The sequence below is a fragment of the Eucalyptus grandis genome, chromosome 5 (genome assembly GCF_016545825.1).
Source record: "Eucalyptus grandis isolate ANBG69807.140 chromosome 5, ASM1654582v1, whole genome shotgun sequence".
NCBI classification, from domain to species: domain Eukaryota; kingdom Viridiplantae; phylum Streptophyta; class Magnoliopsida; order Myrtales; family Myrtaceae; genus Eucalyptus; species Eucalyptus grandis.
The window spans coordinates 7,269,847-7,290,231 of NC_052616.1; the positions used below are offsets into that span (position 1 = coordinate 7,269,847).

Below are 20,385 nucleotides of genomic sequence, written 5' to 3' on the forward strand. Positions count from 1 at the left end.
CCTAATATCCTCCACTCAAGTTGATTTCAACAACGTTCTTCTCATCCGATAGCCAACATCATCTATAGAGCCCTATTATCCGAGAAAGCTGAGTTACTATTTTACCAGCAAAGCTAGCCGCATCAGCTACTTACTATTTCTATTAGATTCTCAGCTTGGTCATTATGATGCGAGTTGCAAAGGTCGTGTCGTTCAGTAATTGTTTGAAAGCAAAGGCAGCCGCATCGACTGTTTGCTATTACGAAGTCAGCCGCATTGGCTGTGTCGTCTAGTTACTATTTTAGGCAGCAAAGCCAGCCGTATCAATCACTTGCTGTTTTACCGCCGCTCATATTAGGGAACTGACTCCACCACCAGACACACAGCGCTCAGATGAGCCAAATTCTGAAATATATAGTCTAGTTGTTTCTTGGTTTTTAATTTAAACTCAGGACTTAAGTTTGAGAGGGGATGTTAGAGATAATTAGAACAATGTTTTAGGATATTTTCCTATATTAGAGAAAATTAGAATGTTTCCATTGGTTTTCAGTATCTCTCAAGATTGTGCAATATCTTCTTTGATTATTCACATCTTTGATTGATATATGTTAGCTTTGATTGTCTCTCGTAAAGCCTATAAATAGGTTAATATTTTTTTTATTAAATTTATCGAATTATACAGAAATTCCTCAAATTTGTTTTCCGTACTATTAATCTCAACTGTACCAACACAGAATTTGCCAAATATTTGCCCCCCAACTTTGGAATGACACAAATAAGCAAGGCCTAACGGCCACCCAACTTACAGTAACTTGCTATTTCACAATTTTACGTTCATACATTTCCAAGCAAGATCGACCTTGATTAAGGAAAAAAAGAAAAGGAACACAGAGACTCTGCTTTAACAGCAGTACATGTAAATAGGATCATGCTAGTACTTATTATTCACTCCATGTCCAAGACACGAGCTGGCTATAGTTTGCATCTCCGAGCTGAACTTTCGAATGTGTTGGTTCAGGCATCCTCTTTTTATCTGCCTTCCAGAGAGGTAAGAGTGACATGGTTGGCAGAATATTTCTTCTGGCTTTGTCTGGAGGAACCTGTGTCGGTGGTTGTTTGCCTCTCGGTGAATGCAGGTTTGTTTGGACTAGGAAGACCAACAATTTCATTGTTAATCATTGAAATAACAGTTGAAATGGTAGGCCTGTCTTGTGCGAATTCTTGTGTACAGAGCAGCCCCACGTTTATGCACCTTGTGATCTCAACCCCAAAGGGTCCAACAGAAATTTTAGGGTCCGCTAGTGCAAGTACATTGTCTTCCTCCCAGTATTTCCATGCCTGCCAAAAAAACAGAATTCAAGGCCAATTATTTTTGGAATTTGAGTTGATGGAAATAGGGTGATCTCTCTGTTTGTAACAGCTTACCAATCCTAACAGGCTCAAGGATTGATCTTCCTCATTGAAGCTAGTGTTCTGTCTTCCACTTACGATCTCCAGCAATACTACTCCGAAGCTAAAAACATCTGATTTTTCTGAAAACCGCCCTTCCATCGCATATTCCGGAGCCATGTAACCACTGCATTCAATGAAACACCTTCATATTTCTTATGCTAGGTATAAAGATAAAAATCATTAGGAGACTCATAATATAAGAAATACTAACTAGGTTCCCACAACTCTTAGTGTGTCTGCTTGATCTTCTTTTCCCCCAAATATCCTGGCTGTTCCAAAGTCTGAAATTTTTGTATTGAGCTCTTCGTCCAACAGGATATTACTTGTCTTAAGATCTCTATGAATTATCCGTAGTCTAGAGTCACGGTGAAGGTACAGTAGCCCTCGACAAATTCCATCAATAATGTTGAACCGTCTTCTCCAATCCAGTTGCTCTCGTTTGAGCGGATCTGAAGTAGAAAAGAGAAGTGAAATTCATAAAATAATGTGTTAGTTTTATGAATGGAGAAGAGTGAAATGCACAGGAAGATGTTCCTATGTAAACCGAAAATGTGAAGTACGTGCAATAGGTACAGCCAGATGCTGTTTAAACAGCTAAAATTAAAAATTAGACTTCCCTATAAACTGGCATTCGATGATAGATCGAGGGAATGTTGCAAGAAATGGAATATTACCGAAAAGAAATGTATCTAGACCCTTATTTGGCATGAACTCATAGATTAATAGTTTCTCATCTTGCTCGGCACAGCATCCAAGGAGTCGAACTAGATTTCGATGTTGGACCTTAGAAATCACGACCATTTCATTGATAAATTCCTGCAATCCTTGTCCCGAGGCCCTGGATAGTCTTTTGACTGCTATTTCTTTTCCATTTAGCAATCTCCCTGTACAAAAGGACTTAAATGAGCTGCTGAAATTAAAGAAGAAGAAAAAAGGAGCTTTTGCCTCTTCATGACAAAGTATTACCCTATATACTGCCCCAAAACCACCCTCTCCGAGCTTGTTCGCGTCACTAAAGTTGCGTGTTGCTGCGGCCAGCTCTTCCAATTTATATAGCACAAGCTCCTGGAGATAAACTTTGCTCAAGCTCTTTCCAAGCATGTTCTCAGTAGAAGCCTCTGAAAATTGTTCTCCGTCTTTACCTCTTCGTTTTTTTGACTTCTTCCAGGCGAAGAAAGTACCAATACTGAAAATAACTGTTGCCACAACAACTGCAGCCGCTATAATTGCTCTCAGATCTCGTTTTCCTTCTGCAGATCAAAATACGGACATACAATGATTTAAGAGATTGAACAGACATTAAAGAAAGTACTGTTTTGCTACCTTTCATAGATCACAACTCCACCTCGCATATCACATAGATTGAAATTCCCTAACCATCTAGCAGTAAGTCACATTACCAGATTAATCAAGAACTAAATTTAGGAATGAACTTACCAAGTTCTGAACGGGCAGTCGGACAAAAAGAGTTTTTCCTCCATAGGAAAACTTCCGTATGTCGATTAGGTCTCCCCTCCAGTACATGCAACCAACTCCCGCATCATAAGCATATGCTGCACACGAGCAATTACTGAGGCACTGCTCTCGGCACTTGTCTTCCAAAGATGATGACCAGATTGCATAATTTGGCACTTTCACATTCTCAAGCTTTAGAAATCCATCCATTTTTCCCACTTTAGTACTGCCATTTTTATCCTGTCACATTGCAGCAATGATCTCTGGATGCATCCACTGGACCAATTCCCTCTGCTCCATTCTTCGACTCTTTTAGGCTGAAAGCCTCTCAAGCAGCTGCAAATTGGTGATTTCTTGGTATCGCAGAATCCAAACGGCCCACACTTGCCATAAACATCACAATCGGAATCCAGGGTTGACCAATCGATTCGCCAATACTTAAATTTTAAATCCCAGTATGGCTGCAACAATACCCCATTTGACTTCACAAAAAAGTAGGACAAATAAGACACCTCTGCAAAATTGTAAGTCAGACAGTTCCTTCTTCGCCATCCCCTATGCTAAATCCATCAAGATAGACAGATGCCATCTGGGGAATTCCAATGAAAACCTTACCATTCCATGGACCACTCCGCCAATAAAGAGTACTGCCATTCCAAAGGAAAACTTCAGGAATATTTAGTGGTTCAAAACTAACTGAGAAACTTCCAATTGATGGATCAGAAGGGCTTTTCCAAGATGTGAGTACCTGCTTCTCATTTGTTCTCACATTGGTGCTAAGCTTCATTTTCGCCATGAGTGTATCAGACATGTTCTGGAAACTTTCCCATACCATTGCTGTATCATTTGTGCTCGTATTAGAACTTTGTTTGAGCAAGATAAGATTTCCACTATCTAATAATTGGGCTTTTGCATTAGCTCCAGAGGTGGAAACGTTGGATGACCAAAGTACTTCCTTCTTTCCATTCATTATCACAAGATTACCGTCATCAGATATGGTCATGACACCAGAAGAATCTGCAACAGGCTTCTCCCTGTTCGCAACCCAAAAGACGTTATATGCAGGAATCTTGTCATGCCATATTCCGACATACCGATTGGTAGAACCATTGGGGCTAAAGAATCCCAGTCTGTAGAGACCTCCACTTGATATGATACTTCCAGGGTCTTGGATGTACTCAGATGCCGTAATGACATCTCCACCAACGCAAAATTTCACAGCATAATGTGAGAAAATAAAGAGAGAGAATATTCTTACTTTTCCTGGAAGTATCATGACTACTTGAATCGTTCTTCTCAGCAACAACTGATTTTGGTAGCTTTAGAACATCAGAAGACACAACCTGAAGTTTAGGACAGAAGGTGGAAATCTCAAATATAGAGAGAGAAGACCTTGTGGTTTAAGATAAAGATACATTTTCCATTGCAAAGGGTGGCTTAAGCATCGCCATGAAGAAATTTATATTGCTCTAAGGGGAAGATTTTCCTCGTCAACTATTGCTGTCAATATCCTGATTTTTCCCTGTCTAGTAGCTTAAAATGGCCTTTCGAAAGTCTTCCACATGGTGGTCTTTTTCGTTGAGACCACTTTCTTCTTTGGCTCTTATGGACATTTATTATTTCTTCTCATAGGGTGATTCTTGGAAGGTCGCTCTACCTTGACTTATGGGTCAAGAATAGTGATCTAGCAAGCCATGTGAGAGCATTAATGTGACAATCCAGACCCGGGAAGTGCGGAGGTACGGTCTAGTGCAACGCCTCAGCAGTACATGGGTGAGGCTAAGCACATGTCTCATGTCCCACATTGTCTAGGGGGAGTTAATGCGTTTTAAAGCCGTGAGGGTAGAAGGCCCAAAGTGGAGGTATCAGAGTCAATTCCTGGGGAGAATATGACAAAGAGCCGACTCTCGCAGCGTGTGGGGTCACAGCAAGGGCCTTGTGTCTTAAAGGGTGAAGAATGTGACAACCCAGACTCGGGAAGTAAGAAGGGGCAGGCTAGTGCAACGCCTTGGCAATACGAGGGCGAGGCTAAGCGCATGTCTCTTGTCCCACTTTGCCTGGGGGGAGTCCTGAGCTCAAAGCGAACAATATTACATGTGATTACATACTGATAGCTCCCGAGTCCTTATAGTTAATGATGGGGATTTTCGCCCTTCGAGGGTAACTGAAGACAAAGCAATTAAGTCTTTGAAAGTGATCAATAAGAGAGAGAGAATACCATGGAAATTTTACATAATCAGACACTTCAAAAGCTTAAAATGCAAGCCCATGAAGTTTTATTTTCATTTTTGGACAAAACATTCATAAGTTGACAAACTCAAGATGCAAACCCAATCACGACTCAAATCCCAAACATCATATCGATATTGACTACCCATGATCTGATCACTCCTACTCTGTTCTCTTAAACTTAATCAATAAAATACTACGATGGAGAGCTTGAAAAGGGTCAAATCCACCGTCTCGCTTAGGAGTTTATAACTTCGGAAATAGAAGTAACGCAAGTCACAACCATTCTTAGATTGCTCTTGACATAATATAGTGTAGCAGATTATAATTGAGTATTTAAAAAGTTAAATCATATTCAATTCATAATTAAAAAAATCCCGCAACATCACTCAATATGTCAGTCATAAGTATATCCCGCATCAATTGGATTAGTGCAATGTGTGATTGAATTTATGATGCGAATTGAATATGGGTAAACACTAGAGGCCATTTCCACATTTGAGGGTATTTCCAGCGCTTCTACAATTTGAATTCTAATTTGGAACAAATAGAAACATCAAGGGGTAGTTGCAAACGTTGGAAGGAGGGGGCTAATTAGACTTCACCGCATAGTTGGGGGGTGGGGGTGGGGGCAGCGTTCACAATTCACAATTTTTCCAGAATTTTGTCTAAAGCACTGCCTCCTGAGATGAGAAGTAGAAGCATGAATCCCAACAAAAGGAACCAAATATTGGAATCCCAACTTTTGATGACACAAAGAGTTCATGTTTTGCTTTTCTATACATTTCCAAGCAAGATTGCCTAACAATAGCAAGTTGAACTCGAAACAGTAAGAACAGGACATGTAGTGAGAATCGTGCAAAAATTCAGATCATGTCATCTTCCTTGAAGAACAGTAAGAGTGACGTCGTTGGCAGAACATGTCTTTTGGCTTTGTCCAGAGGAATCCGTGTCTTGGGTTATTTTCCTCGCGGTGAATGCAGGTTGCTTTGGACGGGGAAGATCCACAATTTCACTGTTGATCATAGAAATAACTGTTGATATGGAAGGCCGATCTTTTGCCCTTTCTTGTGTACAGAGAAGCCCCACATTTATGCACCTTGAAAGCTGAACCTCAAAGGGTGTAGCAGGCATGGTTGGGTCCACTAGTGCTAGAACATCCTCTTCATTCCATAACTTCCATGCCTGTAAATTAATCAAGTCAATTAACTATTGGAGTTCCAATTTATGAGAATAGAATGCGGTTCCAACTTCTATATCAATGATGGCTGAACTGCATTAGCCCAAATTACTCTCTGCAAGAAACACGAGCAAACCTCTAATTTCCCCCTAAACCGCACATACTGAAACTCTGATCTTTCTACACCTATTCGTGGTCTCAGTGGCTGCGGATGACTCGAGTTACGAAAGTCAAGCCCCCGCCAACTTCCAGTCACCCTTCCCCCTGTCAAGCCGCACGTGAGAGGAGGAGGAGGAGGATGAGGACGACGACGACCGGACATCACATCTTCAGTAACTCGTCACAGCATGTGAGTTGCGTGGGATGGGATTGAGGGACGAAGACTGAGTGGTGGGTCAAGTCGTCTCCCCTGTGATCACATTGCCACGGTCCCAGCTCTCTCAATTTATTCGCACGAGACAACGAAGGAGGGGACGGTGGGGAAGGAACGAAAGGACATGTCGGAGACACAGTAGACGGAGAAGTCATTGACCCGTGACTCAGTCTGGTCATTTGTATAGGTAGACTTTTGGAAGTATAGTATAGTTTGGAGATAGGTTTCCCTATTCCTACCCAGATTCCTGTCTTTTTGCTTGTAATGTAATGAACTTGTGAATAGCAAATCTGGTGTAAATAAAAGAAGCTTAAGTATGTTAGTTATATTTGTAAGGTTTTAATTGTTAAAGGAATATTCATAAATGTTTGATTACGCTTCTGCATACTAAAAGAGAGTAATAATATAAGAAATAAGTGTCAGGTGACGCTCTGGGCGTCACAGTGATGGCCTTACCCAAGGCCTTTGTGAGGGCGAGGCCTTTGTAGCAGATCGATTGTGGCATCTTAAAATTTGACCATTTCGATATATATTTGAAATGGTTATTTCATTAATGCATTGATAGTTAATTTACTATGAATTGATCACTTATAAGTTAACTAATTTATTAGGCGAGGTTGTAAAGGGTTAAATTGCGAAAGATCGGAGAATGCAATAAAGGATTGACTGCTTGACCATAAGGATCGATAATGGTTAATATTGCACTGTTATAAGTCAATTAGCGCACTGATATAAATCAATTCAATGTACTTGGCTCGCGGTTAGTTCCGCACGATTACGATACTATCATTTAACGATGATAAATCGATTTTCTATTAATCTCGTTCTCATGGGTACATAATTGAAACCCCGTGATTACATGACAACTGAGGGTCATCCATGATTCAAAGAGGCACGAATGTGGATTGAAAATTATCGACTACAAGTTAACTGCAGGAAAATCCTTAAAAGCCACCCAATAGTTTATGTCGTATTGAAGTCGCACGTGATCAATTTTAACCGTGAAATTAAATTTGATTTCAGATATTGAACTTTCAAGTATTTCTAGATCAATCTATTGGACATCGCCTTATTTGTCCGTCGATTTATCAACAAGATTAGAATTTTTGGGAAAATGATGAAACGATCGAGAATTGGAAGCTGGAAAGGGAGCCGGGTGGGGCGAAGGCCTAATGGCCCTCACACCTTCAAATCTCGGCCATGAGGGCCAAGTGGGCCAAGCTGAGCCTATTTTGAGCCCAAAGGCAAAATTGTAAATTTTGGTTAAAATGTTGACTTTTAAGAAAATAAAAACAAAAGGAAATAAAGAAAGGAAGGAGAGGGTTTTAGGGACTTTGTTTGGAAAATATCCTAATTCTCTCTCTCTCTCTCACGTCCCCCCCTTAGCTGAGCCTTCTTTCCCTCCACCTCTCTCTCCTTTGCTTTCGTCTTCCTCTTCCCTTTCTTGGTTTCTTTCCTCCATCACCGACCCTCCCCATTGCCGTCCCTTTGGCCGCTAGACCATCGCCGCTCACAGCCTGTCCGTCAGTTGTTGCCGTTGCTTGCTCCGCCATTCAACGACGTGTTGATCATCGAGCCCCCATCGAGCTTAGCCGCCCCCTCCACTTCACCCACTGCCATTCTTGTCGCCCCTTAGTTGCACCACCGTCACCGCCGCTTGCCACCGCTCGTTGCCGCGCCACCACTTGCCTGTCCTCACCGCCGCAAGCCACCACCCATCGCCCAAGTCAAGCAACCACCACCACCGAACCACCCTTGATGGCCATGAGCCTCAAAAGCCGAGCTGCTGCCGTTCGTGCCACCGTTCGAGCCGTGAGCCCCGTGTTCTCAACGTTGTCGTGCAGCTATTGCCAGGAGCTTGTCGTCGCTGGAAAATCATGAGTTAACTCATAATCATTGATTATGTAGTTAATTGTGTTTAGAGGTAGGTTTAGTTTAGGCTAATGGTAGTTAGTGTTAGTTAACTATGATTTAGCTTTAACTATGGTTAATGATGGTTTCTATTAAAATTAAGTGTGGTTAGTTTAACTAATTGTTGTTAGATTAATTAAAAATTGTTAGTTAAATTAATTGTGGTTAGATTAATTAAGTGTGATTAGCTTAATTAATAACATATTAGTCGTTAAGTAGAATTTTATGCTTGATTTTCTAGATGAATTTACGCATAATTCTGATTGTTTGAGCTTGTTATGCCATGTTAGCTATTGTCCAATGTATAAACCTTATTTACTATTTTCAAAGAAGGTTTTGTTGGCAAGAAAATGTTATATTCTTTGGTGTCGTGTTTGGATGCCGTGTTTTACATGTCAAATGGGACAATGGAGTTTTAAAATGAAAGTTTGCAAAATTTGGCGAGTTGATTTTGAGCACGAGACCACATGCGATTATTTTACTGGAATTTTAAGTGTGAAAATTTGCCAAAGTTTGTTATTTGAGCATGAACTCTTTTACACTAGGGTAATTGATGGCAAATGATATTAGCTTGAGTGTTGGTGTGCTTGAGTGGTCACTTAATCGAACTTGTCACCTAACGGGAGTTTGGGGAGATGCTCAATGTTTATCAGATGTTTGACGGGGGTCCAGATGCTGAGTTGCGGTTGAAGCCGGACCAATGCTTTTTAAGGAATGCCAACTAGGCGGGGGTTCTAGACAATACAGTGCCTGATGAGGTGGGATGATACCCAGTTATGCCAAAAGACCGCTGACTCTTGTATTGGCCATGGCCCAAGGGGTCGTAATAATTGGAACGTGTGTGTTGGTATTGCACCTGGATATTGTGGAATGGATTCTAACTGTTGATTATACTTAATGCATTGATATCGGCATATATAATGTACTAAGGCATGCTAATGTGAGGTAAGATTGTATATCGTTGCATGTTTAGGCTACCTCTAGGACGAATTCATGTTCTAATCGAGGGTTGAGCTGTTAACTCGCTAAGATTTTTTTATCTCATCCATGTTGTTGTTAAATATTTCCAAGTCCGTAGAATGGATCGTTGTTACGTTCATATTAGGATCCCATGGACCAAGATACGGTTGTGACCTCATACCCTATTATGGGGACCGACCGTATGCACGAGCGAGGGATCATGACGGTGTGGTTAAATGAGGGGTTAGTCGCCTAGGTGCCTCATAGATTTAAGGCTTGGTTTGTTCAAGAGGGTGATATTTGTTTTGGTCTGTCCCTAAATAAAGAGAAGCCCTTGGAGTAATGTGGGGGAAGAAGGTGAGGCCTTCTTTGAAATTTTTGAAAAAACGAAGAGGAAGCTATAAGTTTTCTTGGGCAGGAGGGAGACGGGAGAAAAGTTCCATGCCGTAATAAATGCATTACAGAGGGGAGCCATCGCCTACGGAGCCACGTGTCGACTCTGAGTGGTCTTACCCACCGCCTACATGGAGGGTAAAACCCTGCTAATATTTTCTCCACCCCAGCCTCCTCTCTCTCTCTCTCTCTCTCTCTCTCTCCCCCTCTGTAATGCATTTATTACGGCATGGAACTTTTCTCCCGTCTCCCTCCTGCCCAAGAAAACTTATAGCTTCCTCTTCGTTTTCTCAAAAATTTCAAAGAAGGCCTCGCCTTCTTCCCCCACATTACTCCGAGGGCTTCTCTTTATTCAAGGACAGACCAAAACAAATATCACCCTCTCGACCAAACCAAGCCTTAAACCTATGAGGCACCTAGGCGACTAACCCCTCATTTAACCACACCGTCATGATCCCTCGCTCGTGCATACGGTCAGTCCCCATAATAGGGTATGAGGTCATAACCGTATCTTGGTACATGGGATCCTAATATGAACGTAACAACGATCCATTCTACGGACCTGAAAATATTTAATAACAACAGGGATGAGATAAAAAAAAATCTTACCGAGTTAACAGCTCAACCCTCGATTAGAACATGAATTCGTCCTAGAGGTAGCCTAAACATGCAATGATATACAATCTTGCCTCACATTAGCATGCCATTGCACGTAAGTACATTATATATGCCGATATCAATGCATTAAGTATAATCAACAGTTAGAATCCATTCCACAATATCCAGGTGCAATGCCAACACACACGTTCCAATTATTACAACCCCTTGGGCCACAGTCAATACAAGAGTCGGCGTCTTTTGGCATAACTGGGCATCATCCCGCCTCATCAGGCACGGTATTGTCTAGAACCCCCGCCTAGTTGGCATTCCTTAAAAAGCATTGGTCCGGCTTCAACTGCAACTCAGCATCCAGACCCCGTCGAACATCTGATAAACATCGAGCATCGTCCCCAAACTCCCGTTAGGTGACAAGTTCGATTAAGTGACCACTCAAGCACACCAACACTCAAGCTAATATCATTTGCCATCAATTACCCTAGTGTAAAAGAGTTCATGCTCAAATAACAAACTTTGGCAAATTTTCACACTTAAAATTCCAATAAAATAATCGCACGTGGTCTCGTGCTCAAAATCAACTCGCCAAATTTTGCAAACTTTCATTTTAAAACTCCATTGTCCCATTTGACATGTAAAACACGGCATCCAAACATGACACCAAAGAATATAACATTTTCTTGCCAACAAAACCTTCTTTGAAAATAGTAAATAAGGTTTATACATTGGACAATAGCTAACATGGCATAACAAGCTCAAACAATCAGAATTATGCGTAAATTCATCTAGAAAATCAAGCATAAAATTCTACTTAACGACTAATATGTTATTAATTAAGCTAATCACACTTAATTAATCTAACCACAATTAATTTAACTAACAATTTTTAATTAATCTAACAACAATTAGTTAAACTAACCACACTTAATTTTAATCTAAACCATCATTAACCATAGTTAAAGCTAAATCATAGTTAACTAACACTAACTACCATTAGCCTAAACTAAACCTACCTCTAAACACAATTAACTACATAATCAATGATTATGAGTTAACTCATGATTTTCCAGCAATGACAAGCTCCTGGCAACAACTGCACAACAACGTTGAGGACACGGGGCTCACGGCTCGAACGGTGGCATGAACGGCAATAGCTCGGCTTTTGAGGCTCATGGCCATCAAGGGTGGTTCGGTGGTGGTGGTTGCTTGACTTGGGCGATGGGTGGTGGCTTGCGGCGGTGAGGACAGGCGAGCGGTGGCAAGCGGCGGTGACGGTGGTGCAACTAAGGGGCGACAAGAATGGCGGTCTGGTGAAGTGGAGGGGGCGGCTAAGCTCGATGAGGGCTCGATTGTTAGGAAAATCCCTTATAATGTTTTGAAGATGACAAAATAAATCAAAGGCTACTAACATGTTTAATGGTTAAGTAATAGACCATGCAGATGATAGAACATGTAAAGGATATTGTCAAAGTGTGAAGACGACCAAAAGATCGAATGTAACTCATGTCCAAAGTATATTCTCGAAGATTTCCAGACTTCGTGTCAAAGTCGAAGGCGCCGACTTTAGTGTCAAAGTACATTCTACATCGAAGTCCGCTCACTCGACAAATTCCGCATCGAACGTGAATGATGAACTAGAAGACAAACTCTATCTTGAAGCCGAACCGGATGCACCTTAAAGCTAAATCTGTTCGAAGCAAAATATGTTCAAACTCATATTGCAAAGTTTATTGCACTCGGACTCAGATTGTAAAGTCTATTGCTCTCGAGACTTTACATCCGAACTCGACGTAACGTAACTCAAGCCCAATCATATAACGGCTAGTGATGATCTGGTTTGGATTCCACATCAAGATTGATTTGATTGACGATTAGATATTGAGACAAGAACTTTCTATACGAAGAAGCTTTACTTATGGAAACCGAGATTTCGTTTGTATGGGTGATCGGAATCAATTTGAGATTTTACCTTTGTCACTCAACAGCTACCAAATCTTCTAGATACGAGCTGTCCAATGGGTATATTGGAAGACGATCCTCGGATACCGTCCAACGGCTAGTTTGGAAGTGGAGGAGTATTTAAGGAGATGAAGGACCGATGAGCAAATAAGAGATAGAGCGTAGAATTTATAATTCCAAAGTCTGACCAACCTTCGATCATACACTTGTCTTTGGAGAGCTTAAACGTTTGTGATCATGAGAGAAATACCAAAAGAGTGACTTAATGAGATAGTGTGATCTACTACTAAGTGTTTGCACTCAAAGTTGTAATCTCTTGTTGATTGCATAGTGGAATCCAGCCAAGAAGGCTGTTAGCGTGGGAGAGTGGACGTAGGCTTGGATTAAGCCGAACCATTATAAATCTTGTGTTCTTATTCTCTTCCCTAACTCCTTTGTTTAAAGTTTATTTTATTCCGCATATATTTGCCAAGATTTATCTTAAACACATATTCACCCCCCTCTAGGTGTTCATACTAGCACTCTCATCGATGATCAACACGTTGTTGAATGGCGGAGCAAGCAACGGCAACAACTGATGGACAGGCTATGAGCGGCGGTGGTCTAGCGGCCAAAGGGACGGCAATGGGGAGGGTCAGTGATGGGGGAAAGAAACCAAGAAAAGGAAGAGGCAGACGAAAGCAAAGAGAGAGAGGTGGAGGGAAAGAAGGCTCAGCTAGGAGGGGGGACGTGAGAGAGAGAGAGAGAGAGAGAGAGAGAGAGAGAGAGAGAGAGAGAGAGAGAGAATTAGGATATTTTCCAAAAAAATCCCTAAAACCCTCTCCTTCCTTTCTTTATTTCCTTTTTGTTTTTATTTTCTTAAAAGTCAACATTTTAACCAAAATTTACAATTTTGCCTTTGGGCTCAAAATAGGCTTGGCTTGGCCCACTTGGCCCTCATGGCCGAGATTTGAAGGTGTGAGGGCCATTAGGCCTTCGCCCCACCCGGCTCCCTTTCCAGCTTCCAATTCTCGATCGTTTCATCATTTTCCCAAAAATTCTAATCTTGTCGATAAATCGACAGACAAATAAGGCGACGTCCAATAGATTGATCCAGAAATACTTGAAAGTTCAATACCTGAAATCAAATTTAATTTCATGGTTAAAATCGATCAAATGCGACTTTAATACGACATAAACTATTGGGTGGCTTTTAAGGATTTTCCTGCAGTTAACTTATAGTCGATAATTTTCGATCCACATCTGTGCCTCTTTGAATCATGGATGACCCTCAGTTGTCATGTAATCACGGGGTTTCAATTATGTACCCATGAGAATGAGATTAATAGAAAATCGATTTATCATCGCTAAATGATAGTATCGTAATCGTGCGGAACCAACCGCGAGCCAAGTACATTGAATTGATTTATATCAGTGCTTTAATTGACTTATAACAGTGCAATATTAACCATTATCGATCCTTATGGTCGAGTAGTCAATCCTTTATTGCATTCTCTGATCTTTCGCAATTTAACCCTTTACAACCTCGCCCAATAAATTAGTTAACTTATAAGTGATCAGTTCATAGTAAATTAACTATCAATGCATTAATAAAATAACCATTTCAAATATATATCGAAATGGTCAAATTTTAGGATGCCACAATCGATCTGCTACAAAGGCCTCGCCCTTGACTAGTGTGGTCACAAAGGCCTTGGGTAAGGCATCACTGTGACGCCCAGAGCGTCACCTGATAATTATTTCTTATATTATTACTCTCTTTTAGTATGCAGAAGCGTAATCAAACATTTATGATTATTCCTTTAACAATTAAAACCTTACAAATATAACTAACATACTTAAGCTTCTTTCATTTACACCACATTTGCTATTCACAAGTTCATTACATTACAAGCAAAAAGACAGGAATCTGGGAAGGAATAGGGAGACCTATCTCCAAACTATACTATACTTCCAAAATTCTACCTATACAAATGACCAAACTGAGTCACGGGTCAATGACTTCTCCGTCTACTGTGTCCCCGACATGTCCTTTCGTTCCTTCCCCACCGTCCCCTCCTTCGTTGTCTCGTGCGAATAAATTGAGAGAGCTGGGACCGTGGCAATGTGATCACAGGGAGACGACTTGACCCACCACTCAGTCTTCGTCCCTCATTCCCATCCCACGCAACTCACATGCTGTGACGAGTTACTGAAGATGTGATGTCCGGTCGTCGTCGTCCTCATCCTCCTCCTCCTCCTCTCACGTGCGGCTTGACAGGGGGAAGGGTGACTGGAAGTTGGCGGGGGCTTGACTTTCGTAACTCGAGTCATCCGCAGCCACTGAGACCACGAATAGGTGTAGAAAGATCAGAGTTTCAGTATGTGCGGTTTAGGGGGAAATTAGAGGTTTGCTCGTGTTTCTTGCAGAGAGTAATTTGGGCTAATGCAGTTCAGCCATCAGATGGCAAAGTTGGTACTTTTAGAAGGGTACCTGGGTGAAAATGCGAGCAAGATATAATTTTTCTTAAATTTTTTTATTTAATCTAATGTACACTTAATAATTTCTTTTGCCTTTTGATTGACATTAATTAATGGTGCTTAATAGAAACAATCAGCCCATGACATAGTTAATCGAGATTGACCCGACAACTGACTAAAGAAAGTTAACATTGATTCAAAGTAATAAATTTGAGTGCTCGAGATACTGATGTGTTAAATTGTGATGCTGCACATATTAATGAGTCGTGAAATTTTCAAATATTTTTTATTTTAGAAAAATAAAGAAAAATCGAGGGCAAATTCTTAAAGGCCCAATTTTATTGAGTGATGGGTTGATGGGGGAATTCTTAAGGGCTTCTTTCAAATGACGTTTTTCTCCCTTAAATGGTTTTTTTTTAATAAATAATTTGTAAAAAATCATATGATTTTACATGAGTTCAAATGCTAATATTCATATTCTATATGAAATTCTTAATGCACAATACTTCAAATGAAATTTAAGACGCTAAGCAGAAAATGAAAGTCGACTGAACCTATCCTAAGGATCTCATGACCAAAAACAAGAAAATTGTGGATACGGACAACTAGTGGTTCAAGTGAAGATGATAAGAGATCCAATATGCAACGCCTATGGTGAACAGTAGAGACCCCATTCTTAAACTCTACGAAAAACTGTGGGGCCATATTAGCTAGAAAAATCAGATTATGCGATACCGCTTTCTTCATGCAGCTCCTGAAGTCCATTAAACAGGGATTATGCAAATGATAATTAGGCCATGTGGGTATCTCTTGTAGTGGGCAGCCGCCATCACCTTCAACCACTAGGCCTTCCTCTGCAGAATTCTGATTTTCATCTTCTGTCCTCAAATTCACTTGCGGCTTGTGGTGTTCTTGGTACTCTGTCTACCAAGGCCAATAGTGCTGCAGCAGCGTGCCGTGTTATAGGTTGTTGAGGAGGAAAGATTCAAGTTGTCATCATGATATTTCTGGCAAAAGCAAGATTTTTGTCTCTCTTTCTTGTGTTTCATTATGTTGTAGAATTTTGCATTGGAGGAGATGTCATCACAGCATCTGAGTATATCCAAGACCCTGGAAGTATAACATCAAGTGGAGGTCTCTACAGAATGGGATTCTTTAGCCCTAATGGTTCTGCAAATCGCTATGTGGGGATTTGGTACAATAATGTTCCTAGATATAGTGTTCTCTGGGTAGCGAACAGGAAGAATCCGATTTTAGACTCTTCTGGTGTCATGACCATATCCGGTGATGGTAATCTTGTGGTCATGAATGGAAAGAGGGAATTAGTTTGGTCATCAAACGTTTCCAACTCTGTAACCAATGCAAAAGCTCAGTTGTTAGATTCTGGGAACCTTGTCTTGCTCAAGCAGAGCTCTAATTCTAGTGCAAATGATGCAGAGAATCTATGGGAAAGTTTCCAGCACATGACGGATTCATTCTTAGAGAAAATGAAGCTCAGCACTAACTCAAGAACAAATGAGAAGCAGGCACTAACATCTTGGAAAAGCCCTTCTGATCCATCAATTGGAAGCTTCTCGGCAAGTCTTGATCCACGAAACATTCCTGAACTTTTCATTTGGAATGGCAGTTCTCTGTACTGGCGGAGCGGTCCATGGAATGGTAATATATTCACTGGAGTACCTGAGATGCAATCAGTCTATAGTAATGGGTTTAACCTGGTGGACGATCATGAAGGAACATTCTATCTGACTTACAGATTTGCTGAGGCGTCTTATATGTCATATTTGTTATTGAAATCAAATGGGGATTTGGTGCAACCATACTGGGATCAGAGTAGCAGTTCCTGGGGGATTGTTTGGTCATCTCGGTTGAGTGATTGTGATGTCTATGGCCAGTGCGGACCATTTGGAATCTGCAATGCCAAGAAATCACCAATTTGTAGCTGCTTGAAAGGTTTTGAGCCTAAAAACTTTGAGGAATGGAGCAGAGGAAATTGGTCCAGTGGATGCATTCGGAAGTCATTGCTGCAGTGCAATGGAACTACAAATGGTAGCAGTACAGCCGGCAAAAAGGATGGCTTTTTAAAGCTGGAAATGATGAAAGTGCCAAGTTCTGGAATTTTTTTTTCTACCCTCGAAGAGGATTGCCCAGGAAATTGCTCAATGAATTGTTCATGTGTAGCATATGCATATGACTCTGGTGTCGGCTGCGTGTTCTGGATAGGAGAACTAATTGACCTGCAGAAGTTCTCCATTGGAGGAACAACTCTTTATGTTCGGCTGGCCCACTCAGAACTTGGTAAATTAACTTTACTCTTAGATGATGGTTCTTATCAATTTGGTACTGCAACTTATGTTTAGATGGATCAATACACTTGGCTTGAGTCATTCTTCAAGACTTGATGGTTTCATTAACAAACCAACACGCACGCACCCGTACACGCTCAAATATAGGCTCGAGCAGTGTCTAATGTGGAACCCTGATAAAAGAACAGATTTAGCATATCATTTTTTCTATGACAAAGTCTCATTATTAGCTATAAAACAAGGGTTCCAAAAAGATTCGTTTAGTTGTTGTTTACTAGCAGCATCAACATAGTCTGAGGGATCAGCTTATGTCTCCATTCTGATCTCCAGAGAAAAAGGGACATCTGAGAGAAATCATAGCAACTACAGTCATCATAGGAACACTCGTTGTCATCATCATAATATGGTTTGCCAGGAGGAAGGCAAAAAAACAAGGTAACGAGTAGTGCAGCTGTTGAATCTTGGAATTGCCAATTATTTCTGAGTTTGCATGGAATAAATACCAATGATTTATGGATCAGCAGTAAAGCAAAGCATGGAAAAACATTTGTCCAGTGGAGAAGCCCCTTCAGTGGTGATGCTTGGAGAGAACTCGAGCAGAGTTGAGTTCCAGGAGTTTGTGAAATATAAAATTGAAGAATTGGCTGCAGCAACTGGAATCTTTTGTGAGGCCAATAAGCTTGGACGGGGTGGTTTCGGGCCAGTATATAAGGTATATGTATTCATGTAAAGTATTATATATGTAGTTGTGTGTGCGCGTGTTGATTTTAGCAGCTCATTTAGTCCCTGTGTACAGGGGAGACTACCAAACGGTCAGGAAATAGCAATCAAGAGGCTATCGAGAGCCTCAGGACAAGGGCAGCAGGAATTTATGAACGAAATGGAGGTCATTTGTAAGGTCCAACATCGAAATCTTGTTAGACTGCTCGGATGCTGTGCTGAAGGAGATGAGAAAATGTTAATCTATGAATTCATGCCAAACAAGAGTCTGGACACATTTATTTTTGGTAATATTTCGTTTATTTCAATGTTGCCTCAAACTATCATTTGTAACATATATCTAGAAAGCCTCATTTGTATAGTCAGCTGTTAGCCATTGGAACAGGATTGGACTGTTCTTGCTGCAGAGGCTATAAGTTTTCTCGTTTGCCTTTGATCTTCTATGCATTTCACTCTTTTCCAGTTGCAAAAATGATTTTTTTTTTTTTGCATTAAACTTCTATGTCTATTCAGATCCACTGAAACAAGTACACTTGGATTGGAGAACACGGTTCAACATTGTTGATGGAATTTGTCGAGGTCTGCTTTATCTCCATAGGGACTCTAGACTAAGAATTATTCATAGAGATTTGAAGGCAAGCAATATCCTGCTGGATAAAGAGCTCAATCCAAAAATTTCAGACTTTGGAATGGCTCGGATATTTGGGGGAAATGAAAATCAAGCTAATACACGAAGAGTTGTGGGAACCTAGTTAGTACTTCATTAATTTTGACATTCCTAGTGATTTTATTCTCTACTCAGAATAAGCAAACTTAACCTGTTTGATTGAATGCAGTGGTTATATGGCTCCTGAATATGCAATGGAAGGGCGATTTTCGGAAAAATCAGATGTCTTTAGCTTTGGCATATTATTACTAGAGATTGTAAGTGGAAGACGGAACACGAGTTTTCATTATGAAGATCAATGCTTGAGCCTTCTAGGATTGGTAAGCTTTCATTGATATAGAAGTTGGAACCGCATTCTATTCTCATAAATTGGAACTCCAATAATTAATTGACTTGATTAATTTACAGGCATGGAAGTTATGGAATGAAGAGGATGTTCTAGCACTAGTGGACCCAACCATGCCTGCTACACCCTTTGAGGTTCAGCTTTCAAGGTGCATAAATGTGGGGCTTCTCTGTACACAAGAAAGGGCAAAAGATCGGCCTTCCATATCAACAGTTATTTCTATGATCAACAGTGAAATTGTGGATCTTCCTCGTCCAAAGCAACCTGCATTCACCGCGAGGAAAATAACCCAAGACACGGATTCCTCTGGACAAAGCCAAAAGACATGTTCTGCCAACGATGTCACTCTTACTGTTCTTCAAGGAAGATGACATGATCTGAATTTTTGCGCTATTCTCACTACATGTCCTGTTCTTACTGTTTCGAGTTCAACTTGCTATTGTTAGGCAATCTTGCTTGGAAATGTTTAAGTTTAAGAGAACAGAGCAGGAGTGATCAGATCGTGGGTAGTCAATATCGATATGATGTTTGGGATTTTAGTCGTGAATGTGTTTGCATCTTGAGTTTGTCAACTTATGAATGTTTTGTCCAAAAATGAAAATAAAAATTCATGGGCTTGCATTTTAAGCTTTTGAAGTGTCTGATTATGTAAAATTTACATGGTATTCTCTCTCTCTCTTACTGGTCACTTTCAAAGACTTAATTGCTTTGTCTTCAGTTGCCCTTAAAGGGTGAAAATCCTCTTCATTAACTATAAGGACCCGGGAGCTAGCACTGTGTAATTACCATGTAATATTGTCCACTTTGAGCTCAAGACTCCCCCAGGCAATGTGGGACAAGAGACATGCGCTTAGCCTCACCCTCGTATTGCCAAGGCGTTGCACTAGCATGTCCCTCCTTACTTCCCGAGTCTGGGTTGTCACATTCTTCACCCTTACACAAGGCCCTCGCTGTGGCCCCACACACTGCGAGTGTTGGCTCTTTGTCACATTCTCCCTAGGAATCGACTCTGATACCACCTATAACATCCTAGATCTACCACTATACACATATTGTCCACCTTAGGCCTTCCACCCTCACGGCTTTAAAACGCATTAACTCCCCCCTAGACAATGTGGGACAGGAGACATGTGCTTAGTCTCACCCATGTACTGCTAAGGCGTTGCACTAGACCGTCCCTCCGCACTTCCTGGGTCTGGATTGTCACACTAATGCTCTCACATGGCTCGCTAGATCACTATTCTTGACCCATAAGTCAAGGTAAAGCGACCTTCCAAGAATCACCCTATGAGAAGAAATAATAAATGTCCATAAGGGCCAAAGAAGAAAGTGGTCTCAACGATAAAGACCACCGTGTGGAAGACTTTCGAAAGGCCATTT

At 40.9% G+C, this 20,385-nt stretch overlaps 2 protein-coding genes across 3 annotated transcripts; one reads left to right on the forward strand and one right to left on the reverse strand.

Annotated features, from left to right (window-relative positions):
• Positions 1 to 755: 755 nt before the first annotated feature.
• On the reverse strand, positions 756 to 4,302 carry LOC104446004 (G-type lectin S-receptor-like serine/threonine-protein kinase At1g11330). The gene is given in 8 exon segments (XM_039314102.1): positions 756 to 1,317; positions 1,405 to 1,555; positions 1,643 to 1,880; positions 2,106 to 2,328; positions 2,398 to 2,681; positions 2,865 to 3,125; positions 3,128 to 3,421; positions 3,424 to 4,302. Coding segments are annotated over 8 exon segments (2,499 nt in total). The 5' UTR covers positions 4,163 to 4,302; the 3' UTR covers positions 756 to 1,008.
• Positions 4,303 to 15,698: 11,396 nt separating this feature from the next.
• On the forward strand, positions 15,699 to 19,632 carry LOC104446005 (G-type lectin S-receptor-like serine/threonine-protein kinase At1g11330). Of its 2 annotated transcripts, none has more exons than XM_018875059.2 (7): positions 15,699 to 17,264; positions 17,603 to 17,707; positions 17,794 to 17,984; positions 18,069 to 18,279; positions 18,506 to 18,743; positions 18,829 to 18,979; positions 19,068 to 19,632. In XM_018875059.2, the coding sequence occupies exons 1-7, from the start codon at positions 15,965 to 15,967 to the stop codon at positions 19,374 to 19,376; spliced, it is 2,505 nt and encodes an 834-aa protein (XP_018730604.2). In that variant the 5' UTR covers positions 15,699 to 15,964; the 3' UTR covers positions 19,377 to 19,632. The 2 variants fall into 2 exon arrangements, with proteins under 2 accessions (XP_018730604.2, XP_018730605.2); XM_018875060.2 differs by having other exon boundaries at positions 15,700 to 17,264; positions 17,797 to 17,984.
• The last annotated feature ends 753 nt before the right edge of the window (positions 19,633 to 20,385 follow it).